The sequence below is a fragment of the Gymnogyps californianus genome, chromosome 15 (assembly GCF_018139145.2).
Source record: "Gymnogyps californianus isolate 813 chromosome 15, ASM1813914v2, whole genome shotgun sequence".
Taxonomy (NCBI): domain Eukaryota; kingdom Metazoa; phylum Chordata; class Aves; order Accipitriformes; family Cathartidae; genus Gymnogyps; species Gymnogyps californianus.
In genome coordinates this window covers 3,717,823-3,730,892 of record NC_059485.1, presented here as the reverse complement: position 1 = coordinate 3,730,892, position 13,070 = coordinate 3,717,823, and the positions used below count along the sequence as shown (strand labels likewise).

General features: G+C 45.5%; 1 protein-coding gene across 1 annotated transcript; it reads right to left on the bottom strand.

The window, feature by feature from the left end:
• Positions 1 to 1,180: 1,180 nt before the first annotated feature.
• On the bottom strand, positions 1,181 to 12,792 carry FLCN (folliculin). Its single transcript, XM_050906010.1, has 12 exons — positions 12,742 to 12,792; positions 11,548 to 11,826; positions 10,575 to 10,721; positions 9,670 to 9,891; positions 9,018 to 9,178; positions 8,141 to 8,232; positions 7,196 to 7,386; positions 5,905 to 6,018; positions 5,404 to 5,527; positions 4,903 to 5,034; positions 3,172 to 3,277; positions 1,181 to 2,381 (listed from the first exon to the last, which is right to left on the bottom strand). Exons 2-12 carry the CDS (start codon positions 11,794 to 11,796, stop codon positions 2,180 to 2,182), a joined length of 1,740 nt encoding a protein of 579 aa, XP_050761967.1. The 5' UTR covers positions 11,797 to 11,826; positions 12,742 to 12,792; the 3' UTR covers positions 1,181 to 2,179.
• Positions 12,793 to 13,070: the final 278 nt, after the last annotated feature.

Genomic DNA, 13,070 nt, shown 5'->3' with positions numbered 1-13,070 from the left:
CACAGCCCTGTTTCAGATCAGGATGGAGACCGATCGACTTTGGGTACAACTCACCGCTTACACAAGCGCAGGGAAGAAGAGGACGAAGCCTCAAGCTTGACCTTGCGATCACCGTTTTGGAAGAAACCACCCCTCTGTTCAGAAACACGGGCTTTGCTAACGGGTGCTTATGCACCAACTGCGGGTTAGACAGAGACTAGGTTTTAATGCTGGATTGCTTGGGAGAGCTATTCTTAAAAAACCAGAAACAGTTCAGCAGTCAAGAAGGTCTAAATGCCAAATAATGTCTTACCTGTTGTGTTACGCAGCTCTGAATTGGACCAGAATAGCTTTCAAGTAGAACAGAGAGTACTAGATCACATAAAAGGTAGCCACAAGAGCGAGCACTGACCTGGCACTGGAAATTCTGATTTACTAGTCCACGCTTTTCGAATTACTTCTGTCGCTTTTATCCCACTGTCAGTGGGCTTTGTTTTTCCCTCATGACTAGCACCTAGCACATAGGAAGCAAGACGCATGTATTATTCAAAGCTTCCTTTCCTGTGGATAGAGCTTGAGCACCTCTTTTCTTTCCTGTTTCCTTATTGACAATTGGGAAATGCAAGCCTTTTTGCAAACCCCGACATTAAGTAAGTTTTTCAAGTAACAGGCCAATGCCTTTTTCCAAGCATCTGTTTGCTGTTTGAATATCCTGCGGTTGTTTATGTCCAGTCAAGCATTTTCAACTTACATATCTGAGCATCTCTTGCTCCATATGTACAAGAAACTAATACATACAAAGTTAAGAGGAAAAATACCTGTTAAATTCTGTAAATTAGCTCTAGGCTAAGATGCAGGAATTATCTTGTGGATCAACTACTGCTTCCCCCACCCCAACAGACACACGCATTGAAAATCAACACAAAACTAGGCTTTGTCCATTTTACAAAAATAGCTCTTAAGAAGATTTAATGCCTGTCGCCATTTTACAGATGTTCCAGACAAAAATCAACCTGCATATTTTATATATAAGAACAGAACTCGTGACAAGTTGGAACATCTCCTCTGAGCTTGAGTCTTGTTTGAATGAGTGTAGAAGGTCACCTGGTAAAACCTGCCTCTAGCTTGTTAAAAATGCCTACGGTAACGTCAAGTTTTCCCAAAAATGATCCAGGAAAAAAAAAAAAAAAAAAAAAGACCAAAAAAAGAGACTTCACAACAGAAACAGTAATTCCTTACAATACAGATAAGGAATATCTGTTTAGGTAATTAAAAAATGCACCAATGTTTCCATGAACTATTAAGCAAAAATGGCTACTATAGAGTTATATAAGGGAGCACCTACAGGTTGGATCTTTTCTGCTTAACTTAATTAGGAAGCTAGGAAACGATTTCCGAAGACAGAACACCAGCAACCTTACCCTGGCGAGCTTATCTTCATTACCTGGAAGTTTTGCAACCACAGGCAAAACAAGGCGAGTATTTTACCCTCTAGAGAAGCAAGCAGGCTGCATTTTGAGACTTCTTATATTACAATTCTCCCTCCCAGACAAGATTTCCAAAGCAAATGCCGGAACTGTCTCAAGTTAAGATATAAATAAATAAAGTGGAGTGACAGGACTCTGACGGGACATCCTGACTTATGCTACAGCAGAAAATAGTCTCTTCTTAAATCCGAGCATAAAGTGGTTTGAAGTAATTTACATGTGATCCATACCCTGTGACGTGTCATTTATTTTTGGTTCTTGCTCTCTCACGCATTTAGGAGATTTATGTGGGATTCGGAGAGATTAATTATATTGACTCCCAGGAGTTCCGGACGTTGTCACAGGTATCTGAGTCTTGCCAATGAAATCTAAAACTGAGGTCTACTGCCACACCATAACGCTTAACGATGACAGTATGGGATTTTAATTAATTCATGCTGATTCTTTGAGTGTTGCTGTATTTTAGTCTTGAGTGTGGAGGTCTAGATTTAGAGTTGAGTTTCAGGACAGACAGCAGCACTACTTATTAGCACTTATTAATCCAGTCTCACAGCAATTAGAAAAGACTCAAGTCACTCTTCAAGTTAGTTTGAGGACCAGAAGAATAGTGATGACGTTTCACTATCCGCCTAATGCACGTGCTGCAGGCTCAGCAGTGGTAACTCGGGGTTCCCTGCGATTATCTGAAGGCAGCAAGTGAGGTTGGGCACCCTTTAGTTCCGGGACTCTGAGGACGTTGGGCTGCGAACTGTTGACATCAGGTGGGACTTGTATGTCTTGCTCAGGCCAGTCATCCAGAACTTGAGAAGCTTGACGTTGTCCTCCTCTGCAGCTCCCAGAATGCTCAGCAGTTTTTGGGTATCCTCCTTGGGTCTGCTGTCCACTTTAGTGAATTTAAAGAGGACCTTCACTTTACTGCAGAAACAAGAAACTGCTGTCACTATTACAACGGACTTGCATGCATCAAACAGGGAGTGAGCAGTAACTGTAGCTTCTCTCGGTACCTACTGCAACTAAATGTTAATAAAAGCTTCAAACAATATTCCATGGAACCTATTCTCATGCTTTGAATGAAGAAGGTGGGGGAAGAAGAGTACAAGAAAAGGGGGGATTAGTTGGGGGGATTACTCATTTTCAGTCGTAATACGCATTCTAGTCCGTTTTTTCATTCTAGCGAAAAGTAAAACAATTAATTGTGACAACTGGGAATCTCCCTGGGAGACACATCTAGTGCCCATCTGGCCTTCAGGTAAATTCACAAAATCGTAACGTTCCGTGAATTATTTCACATGACTGACTCGTCTTCCTTTATAACTACTTGCGTCTTTGAAACCTAGCGCCTGAAGGCGCAATCATGACATCTGTTTGGCGTGTTATCTGCACTGGAATATAGCGCACATGGACAGGCATATATGTGTTTGCATACTTAATCCTCATAGTGTATATAAGGCAGACAAGTATTGTCAGGTAGGTAAGCTACAGATGTGTGAACCGAAGCATAAAGGTTAAGAACTGCTGAAAGCCAAAAAGAGGGTTAGGACTAGAGTAGAACAACTCCGATATTCTTAGGTCCCAACAGTAAAGCCAACTACTGTCAATACTACAGCAGAAGTTACCTGGCTACAAGTTTGTCCTGTACTCTGCTGTAACCGTTCCAGGATTAGCGCCAAAGCTGTTTCTCTGAAAGCAATGTAGTCGTACTTACTTCATCCACTCCTCCTTCAGGCAAACAAGGCACTGATCCACAACATCTACAGAAAGGTTCTGGTTGGTGAGCGCAGCTTCGATCTTGTTCAAGATTGTAGGGCCAACTACAAGATCAGAAAGAGGGGGAAAAAGGGTGAGAAAGAGGACACCCAAGCTATAGGTTACCCGCTTACACCTTTACTAGTAATTGTTAGCAAGGACTAGTCCATTTATTCTATAACCTGGGCTTGAATACCTGCTGGAATTACAGATAAGAATACACATTTATTCCACCTCTTATTCTGTTCAAGAGCACTAGTCTGCACCCATTTTTCACCAGTACTTCGGTCTGGTGCATTAATACAGCTTCCTCTATATGCAGGAAGCTACGCTATTAATAACAGCGCAGCCAATTTCAACATAGAATTTGGCTTGACTAGTTCACAGATAATAATCTTCCTCAAGTCAGGAAGAAACCTACCTATTCTACAAGGTGGAAAAAATATAGCCTCCAGTGGCCTGCCTTGATTTCATTTCCATAGAAGAGGAGCTAAAGATCAGCCCACTAGAAAAACGTCTGATCCAAGAAGCAACATGGAATTTTGTGAAGGATCCTGGGACATGCACACAGGTTCAGGGGCCTTTGTTTTCTTCAGACCCACTTTTAAACTGAAGTTGTTTAGATTTTGTTGTTTCTAGTCCCATATCAAAAGCTCATTAAAAATTGCAAAGTTATAAAAAATCTTCATGCTTTGTACAATATATATACATATATATAAAAATATAAAACCTCAATTTCGAAGTCTCCACTTACTCTTGATTTAATGTTCCTCTTGTTCAGGGCAGTTCCGGGATATAGTATAAAAACAAACTGACAACCAACCCAAGGCATTCCTTTCCTGGACCACTTGCTGGAATTCCCTAGGAGACTATTTTCCCAGCAGTCCGTGGCCTAATAAGTTTGATGCTGTGGTGGAGAAAAGACCTTTCAGTGACTATTTTTTGTCCAGAAGATTCTGGACATGCCACTGCTTGGATGCAAAGCAGACTACTGTAATTATACATGTGGGATCTACAACAGGAAGAACACTGCAAAGAGAGTAAGTCTCTGCTTTGCATTGCACCTGTATCTTCAGAGGACAGAGCAGGAAGGATTAGCCATCTGTCAAGTCTTTTGAGACAGTCAATGAGGCCAATTAATCTAAATTAAGACTTCCCAGAAAACACGAGACTGATGGACCTGACTCAAATCACATCTAGGTGCAAGCGTTCAAGTCCTTGAACAAAGTAGGCAAAAAGAAAAAAAAAAAAAAGGAAAAAAAAAAGAAAAAAGGTCTGGGCATTTCTGTATCAGTCATACTTGTCTATCAAGTAGAACATGGGAGATGAGTAATATCATGGTCCTTATAAACTAGACTTACTCAAAATAAACACACAAGTATTCCAGGATAGAAAACGTTCATTGCGGGTTACAGAAGAATTTCCCTACAATTGCTGCTATACCCACATTACAGAATTTGTTTCTCATTTCTGAAAATTAATAAGCAAAACGCTGATCTGGTAAAGCAAACCCTTTAAACAGGCTGTGGTAAACCTCACGTCAAATAGCAGTACCCCAGTTGCATACTGACCTGGCTTCTACTCAGACTTCCTTAAGGGCCAGTACATGAACAGCATAAAAACCAGTTAAAGATCAAGATGCTCTTTTAACGGCAGCGATACAGGTTCTTTCTGCTTTCGAATCACCCACCTCGATCTGCTGCAACAGGGCTACCGCTGGTGACAACAAACTCGTACTTGTTGAGGGACTGCTCATCATCAAACAGGGTTGGGTAGAGACTGGACCGGGTGGCAGTGCGAACTTCCACAAGGACCGCAAACTCTACAGCAACAAGAGCCCAAAAGAACATTAACTGTACTAGCTCAGATTCTAAAATACAGCTACATACCCTGCTCCGAGAAAGCACAGCTCTGTCAGCTTACAATATTTGGCTCAGCATGAACCTTTTCCTCCACAGGAACCAGGACTGTCAGCTACGGTATGATCAGTGCTTAAAGCAGATGTCACACCTTTCAACTACTGATCAGGCAAGGATATGGGGGGGGGGGGATAAAATTAAGTGGTACAGGTTTTAGTTCATGCAGCATTGTTAGACTATCTGCCAATATGTAATAAAAAAAAAAAAAATCATCTTGTGTCCTTTAACATAAGATGATAGGGAAAGGAGAGGGTTCTGCAACAGGTTCTTACCAGATGATAATATGTGGGATGGGATTTGGACATGTGGACTAAGCCCTAGGAAGTTACACCGATATGCTTCTTCATACTGGTCACTGTAGGGGATGATCCGCACACAACCAACAGGCAGCATAGTCTAAAGAAGGAAGGAAACATGTTAAAAGAAACACTGGAGCTAAACCAGTAATGTACAATTTTCTTCCTGACTTCCAGGGCCAGTCAAGACTTGGAGCACTGCTCAGGCAGATGCTCCTGGTTTGGGGGATCAGAAGTATCCTCCCCAGCTTGAAAGACTATGCAGTTGCTGAGGACAACCTAGACATCCAAAGGTTGAGGCTTTTTTTGTTTGGTGGGTGGTTTTGGGGGGTTTTTTTTGTTGTTTTTTCAAAACCACATGATTTAGAACACATAGTCCGCAAGATTACATGTCAGAGACAGTCATTATGAAGGCTGGACTACTACAGAAATATATGTAAAAACATGCAGCCAGGAAACAAAGGAAAAGGTTTCTACCCGTAGCACATCAAAAGCAGACTGGACAAGATCCGTATCTCGAGCTTTCCAGATGACCTGGTTCCCCATCAGAACATGCCAAGCCAGCATGCGGAATGCTGATGCCCCAAGAACCTGAAAAAAAAACGTTCTGCATTGGTTATGAAAATTAGTGAAATGTCCAGTTTGCCCTGTCAAAAACATGACTGCCACGTAAGAAAACGGCTAGAACTGAACAGCAGAAATGAACATGAAAATTTAGCAGGTCTCGGGCACAGAGTAATAGCTCTAAACCACAGCACCAAGATCAAGTATTTCTTTGACAGATGCGAAAGGCGTCAGACTGTCATGCAAAGCAACGTTCGCCCCCATCTACGGTTTCAAGAACAGCAGCAAAGTACCACTTTGCCAACATGCCTAACCACTGATCCAATTCAATATCGAGCACATTAAGAGAACAATAGTTTCATTTCTCGGTTGCTCCAAATTCTTCAGTGCACTGGCTAGACTGCGTCAATCAGCCCACTTGCTGGCCAAATTAGCTGTTTTGTTAAGATGGACACAGGCCCGTTTGGAATGGGACTGAACAACTTCTATTAGATGAGAACAGCTTTCAGGCATTTCTCTGATCTGGGTTATGTTCACAACAGTGATTCAGGCATAGAAGATGAAACAATATTCTTAGACAAGCCTCCGAAGGCACACACTTGCAATACAGTGGTGTAGTTCAACAGCTTCAAGCATTCTGAATTGGGAGACAGTAGAACAAAAGGAGGTTGAAGACGTAAAGCAGGTATTTGTCAGGAGTGTCCAGGAAAACAAGCTGGTGTGAAAGAGATTGTGGGTCAAACGCGCTGAACCTCCCCCTCAGTCAGGTAACTGGAAGCACTGGAGAAAAGCTAGATCTGTACAGAACCATTTGTTTTGTTTGTAAATGATTTTTTTTCCCTCTGAAACACTTTTGTTTTAAGCAAATAATCCTTGGCTTTGAAGATGCTTGCACGACCTCTGTATTAAATTACTGTCACTGCTCTTGGAAAGAAGAAAAGTGCAGAATTTGAGAGAAATCATAAGATTCCATCCCACATGACCGATGATCACCAGAGGCCCACGTGATCTCAGAGGAAGGGAGTGTCCCCAGAGATACAGTTAACACCATGTTACTAGCTGTGCATGCACAGCGTTGAATACAGAATCAGGAAAGAAGTGCAGACTGCGGGAAATAAATATATCTTTTCAAAAAACATTATCAGGAGAAAAGAGGTTATTAGCTTGTGAATTCAGCATCAGAGTGACTGTGCTCCTCTCTTACCTGTCTCATGTGCCTGAGAGAGCGAAAGACAGACAACCTTCTGTGAGCTACGTTCCAGCTGTTGCAATCTGGCATCAGAGACGTTTCAGGCGAGCATTTAGATAGCTCCTGCCCTTCCACAACATCTGGCTGGGAAGAAGGCTTCTCTTCTTCCTCAGAACCATCCCAGCCTTCCGACTCTTCTTTCAGATCTAGCAAAAAAAGGCAGAGTGGTCATAAAAACTGCTGCTCTCTAGGAATGGGAACTGCCTCAAAAGTGCCTACACATGCTGCAGCCAATTGATTTTGGCTATATGTGGGAAGACAGAGTTCAGAACACAGTAACTGAAAGTACTAGCATCACAGACACACCTAAAGTGTTAAAGAAGTTTATTAATTCAGATATAAGATAACCACTGAAGCGTCAAGAAGGAATTTTCATCTTCTACACAACACCAAGTCACGTCTTTTGACCAGCTACGCATTCTCTATTCTTGTTTTAAAGGTCACGGCCAAAGCTTTGAGGCACGTTTTGGAGATTCTAGTCTAAATGGATTAATAAAATAATTCAATGCAAGAAAAAAATATGAACCTTTAATTTTAGAAATTTTGTAGAAAAAGGAGCAAGAAGTCCATATGTTGTGACTGCAAATTCGTCCGGCTGTAGAGGCTCATTGGGAGGGCCAACCCAGCCAGAGAGAACAATAATCACGATGATGAAACACTCTTACTTAAGTAACAAACACCACATGTGCGTGCAGAGAGCCTAGGAGGCCAAGGGCCTTGATTTCACATTCCTGTCAGAGTCATCTCCATATGGGAGAGCGCATCAGCTACTGCAGAGACTACCGCTAAGGTAAAGTTGATGAGAGATGGCTGTGCTTATGATGCTGATGAAAGGACTTGGTGTTTTACCATGCAAAGCATTCTCAGAGGGTCTTCCAGCTCTGGAAACTTCTCTCTCACCTGCCAGTTTTTCCATCTGAACAAGGGTGTCTTCTGTTGGTGCTCCCTCCAGAAGCTTCTCTGTAAGCCGGCTACCACAAGCTTTCAAAAGCCTGGAGACGTTGAAAGAAACAGAAGTAGCGTTCATTAAGCCTGCTTGCTAGGTGTAACAATCCAGTAAGAAACTTGGTGCGATGAGCTCAACAAAAAAATCCAACCACTAACCAATTTGTGTTTCCTTTCAACACATCTCTGTGCTTTCCTCGGCGTGGTAACCATCAACGCATCTTACAACCGCTGCCACTCAGTCACCGAAAAGCCTACCATTTTGTGATTACTTTGTGCAACGTACTTATCCCCCACCCAAGTCACATGCCAGTGTTGCAACCCTCTCTGTGGCATCTTTCCAGGGAAGTCGGATGAGCAAGTCAGGCACTGGAGCAACTGGACTCCCACAGACATACTACTGTGCCAAATGGCTACACCTCCCACGCTGCCTATCACAAGACACGGGCACTTCCAGGTGAACCACCACTGTACTTCAAACGTGAACCCAAGGTACAACACGCTGGGGGTAGGAGCATCTCTCCTTGCTTTCTTCCATGCTTAGTTTTATACTGCAAAGCCTTTCCATCTAGATAGACATGGCTTCCATTAGCAGCCACATTAGTATGCTTACTTCACAGCAACAAGAAATTTTTTTTGTTCTAAAGGCATCAGCAGGCTGCTGTCTTTCTGTGCTTAGCTCCTTCCAATTCAGAGACTACTTAGCAAAGTCCAACTTACTACCTCAAGAAAAAAATACCCCAACACTCAAACCACATTTCCACCCTTTCAGAACATGGCAATATTCTCTTCATGAAGGAGCTGTAGAAGCTAGGAACACAAGTGGCATTACCAAGCAAAGGAAGTGTGCAAACATGCCCACAGGTTTTCATCGTTGGTCAGTGACGTTAAGGAGCGGGCTGCGTTGCCATTCCGCTGGTGCAGGAAGGGAGTGAAGGCCGTGTTCATCCGCTGGGCACGCTGAGGGCACCCATACTGCTCTGCTTCAAACACCTACACCACAGAAGAAGGGTAGTATGAGAGACTGAAAAAGATAAAATGCTTACATAAAGCTGGGCCAAAAAACCCAAACAAAAATACTAAGTGGAAAGAGTGCATCACACACAGTCATCCAAAACACATTGTAAATTATGGGAAAGGAGAGGGAAGGGACATCTTATTCTTAGATTGACTAAAATTATCATTAAGTAACACTTGTGCTCCAAAACCATTGTCCTTCACAACTTTAGTTACTTAAATTTCTAACAGAGCTATTGTCTAACAGTTAGGTTTGTGAAAAGTGTTACGACTGGCTTAAAATGAGAGAGGCGCCCTGTTCCTTCTCTCCTAGACCCTCAGATATGCACTGTCCTCTTGTCCCTTGTGTCACCCTTAATGACCACCCTGGCTGCAATGAGCTGGATCGGCTTTTTGACTCAGCTGTAAATCAGCTATCATAATGTTTTACTAACGTTGAGTCAAATAGACTCTGTGCACTGACCTACCTTAAGCGCTTTGCCCTGAAGTTCATCAATGATGCCTCTGATTTTTCCCAACAAGAAAGGCCAGGAGTTGATGAGGTAAATTCGGTCCATCATGATAGTGATGATGCTGTACCAGCGCTGGAAACCTCGAGCCAGGCTGTCTTTGATAAAGAAGGTGTGGCTGAACACAAAACCGTGCTGTTCATCTCCGAAAAAAATAGGGCCTTCACGTCCTGGGCAGACCTGAAGCGGAGGGACACACACACACCGAAGTAGTTAAGCACATCACACAGCTGAAACAGTAACAAACTGAACAAAGCTTCCTGCTCTTTAACACACACTTGGTGAACAAAACAAGCCTTTTTTAGACTACTATCCAAAACCCAGGGTCAAACAGACCTCCAGAGGTATCCTACAAACACTACAAAACCTTCAATTTAACTGTCTTTTAAGAATTCAGCTCTATTCAACTACGATACTGTTGAGAATCCACAAGGGATTTTGCTGATTCTGACACACAAACATTCATTAATCTGTAAGGTTCTCCCTTCACTTCTGTGAGATGCTGAATGTTAATGGTCTACAAAGATCAAATACTTCTTGGCACTAAACAACAGATTCCAATGTTTTTACAAAACCAGTTTATCCTACAAAGAAAAACCATAAACACATAGGAGCAAAAACAAGAAAGGGTAATTTCTGGTCTCACAAGGTCAGAGGAAGGAACCCTCGAAGTTATCAAAGATCAACCTTAAAAATTCCCATCAATCCTGGACCGAACAGACCTGTGTGTCTGTCTTTCCACCTCCATTCCCTCCTTGCTTCAGGCTGCACAGAGCAGCCAGGATCAGCAAAGCACTATCTTGGATTTGAAACGATACATAAGGCCATAAACGGGTTTTCTCCCTGCGCTCCCAGGCGGTTACCTCACAGCTCAGACTGCGAACACAGGCCTGGCGCACGATGCTGAACAGCTGGGGGTGGTTTGGGTGTTGGTGACTGACGTACTTGATTGAAGTTTCTTTGTCATGGCTGACATATCCAGGATGTCCTCCTGCAAGAGAGCGGCAACCCTGAAGACAGAAAAGCAAATCCAGCCATAAATGAGCATGCAGTTATCTAAGGTTTCCAAAGGCCCCTGCATATTCCCTTCAAAACGTAGGGAAGCATTATTTAAACATACAGATAAGAACAGAAATACTGAGAAGACAAGAAGTATGAGTCAGGGTCAGGATCTGAACCCAGCTCCTCACATAGAACTCTGTGTGATATACTTCCTCTGCTCTTATGCTCATTTTGCGCTATTTAGTTTGATTGTAAACTTGGTGCTGGCTCTACAAGTGGTAAAATTCAGTTAACAGCAGCTGTGAAACCAACCGGCCTAACAAAACTGGCCATAACCTACAGGAAAGTAAATAACAAATACCTCAGAACAAGTACTAATAGTAGACAAGCATGAGAATGACCGAGAACATATATTTTCTCTATTGTTTTAATTGCTTTTGCATTTTTTTTCTGCTTCCTAATCAATACTGCTCTTAAAATTACCATTAATAAATGACTAGACCTAGTCTAATGAAGTAAATGCTCTTCAAGGATGAGGGAAGCACTTCTCAGCCACAAGAAAATCACAGATCACAGGGCTTAAAGAGACCTCAAGACACCACCTTGTCAAGGTCTATATACTCAACAACAGTTGCTTTGCCCTCTTGTCACAGATCATTACAATTTATGAGGACTTGGAGATCTTCTGGTACTAGCAGTCACATACAAAACAAGTGTAGTTCACTTTTTTTCCCCCCCCTCTCTCTTAAACAATTCCATTTGCATTAGAGAATCCAAAAGCCCTTTAGTTAAGCCAAGGGCCACTGATGTCCGCACACAGATCTTCACACTTGCCTCACACATGTCTGACTTCTTTGGCCCTGGGCTGCTGGAGTCGGCGCTGGCACCTTCTGCTGGGCTGTGCGAGCGGATCCGACTGCTCATCTGAATGCCACCTTCTTCCTCTTCTGCCTGCTCATTCTGCCCAGAGATGTCCCCGCTGCTTGCGCCTTGGGGAAGCGGTGAATGTAGAACCTCAGTACAAAAGAGGGTGCGAGGACCGTGGAGCTCACAAAAATGGCAGAGGGCAACAATAGCATTCATAGTGAGAGCTCAGCACATACGTCAGGCCTCCTGCAAGCAAACGAGACAGCACACAATATCAGCACAACACATATTAAAGCACCTCTTAGGCCTGACTGGGGCAAGTCCTGCTCTATATCCTTCCAGGAGTGGCTGGCCTTAAGCTCAGCCTAAAGGACCAGCACAACTCCACCACGGGGTGACCTGAACAAGGACCAATCCTTAGTGCCCGGATAGGAAAGGACTAGAGCAGACCGATCCCCCCCGTACCCGGCTCCCTGACTCTGAGCCGGGACACCGCAGGCCCCACGGGGGTGGAACAGGACTGGGCTAGACCCCCCGTGCCCGGGTATCTCCTGTCTTACAGGGACAGGCTGGGGTCTGACAGACCAGACCTCCAGGCCCGGACACCTCGGGCCCTGCCGGGCCTGGCGCAGCTTCCCCGTGCCCGGAGGCCTCAGGCCCTAACGGGTCGGGACCGGCCCTGCTCAGCGCCCCCGGACCCGAACGCCTCAGGCCCAGCCGGACCCGGCCTCTCCGGGTCCCCGACCCTTCCGGGCCCCGGCCTCCCCGCTCCAAGACCGGCCCAGCCCAGGTTCCCCGTGCCCGGACACCCACGGCCCCGGCCCCGGCCCCCGCTCACCGCGGCTCCGGGCTCCCCCGCCCCGGCCCGTCCCGTGTCAGCGGGCGCCTGACACAGACTGTCCCACCGGCCCGTACCATCCCTACCGGCAGCTAGGGGGGAAGAGGGGCAGACAGCTTCCCGGCTGCCCACCCGCCGCCGCCACGGAGCGGCAAGGAGAGGGAGGAGGAAGCGGTAGAGAACGGGGACGAGGCCGTTCGTACCGCGGTACCGAGCCGGTCCTTCCCGCCGCTCTCCCGAGGATCCCGCACCCCCCCCCCCGGGGTGCGGCAGTGACTCGGCCCAGCGCCGCCCTGTCCACAGGGGCTGGACAAAGCCATTACCTCAACACGAGAGGGGGGAAGATGAGAAGGTGCGGAAGACGCCACCTTCCTTCCCTCGCTATCCCCTGCCCCACTGTCGCTCCGCAGAGAGCGGACAATAATGTCCGACCCCCGGGAGCCGAGAGGGGACGAGCCGCCGCCTGCGACCCCGCAGCCGCAGCGGGCTCCGCTCCCCCCCCGCGAGGTGGTGCGGGCCGCATGGCGGGTCACGTGACCGGCGGCCTCCAGGAGGGGACATGGGGCGGCCCCTGCGCAGGCGCCGTACGCGGGCGGGGCCCGGCCTGTCATGAGGCGGGGCCCCGCTGAGGCGAACGGGGGCGGCGGCGGGT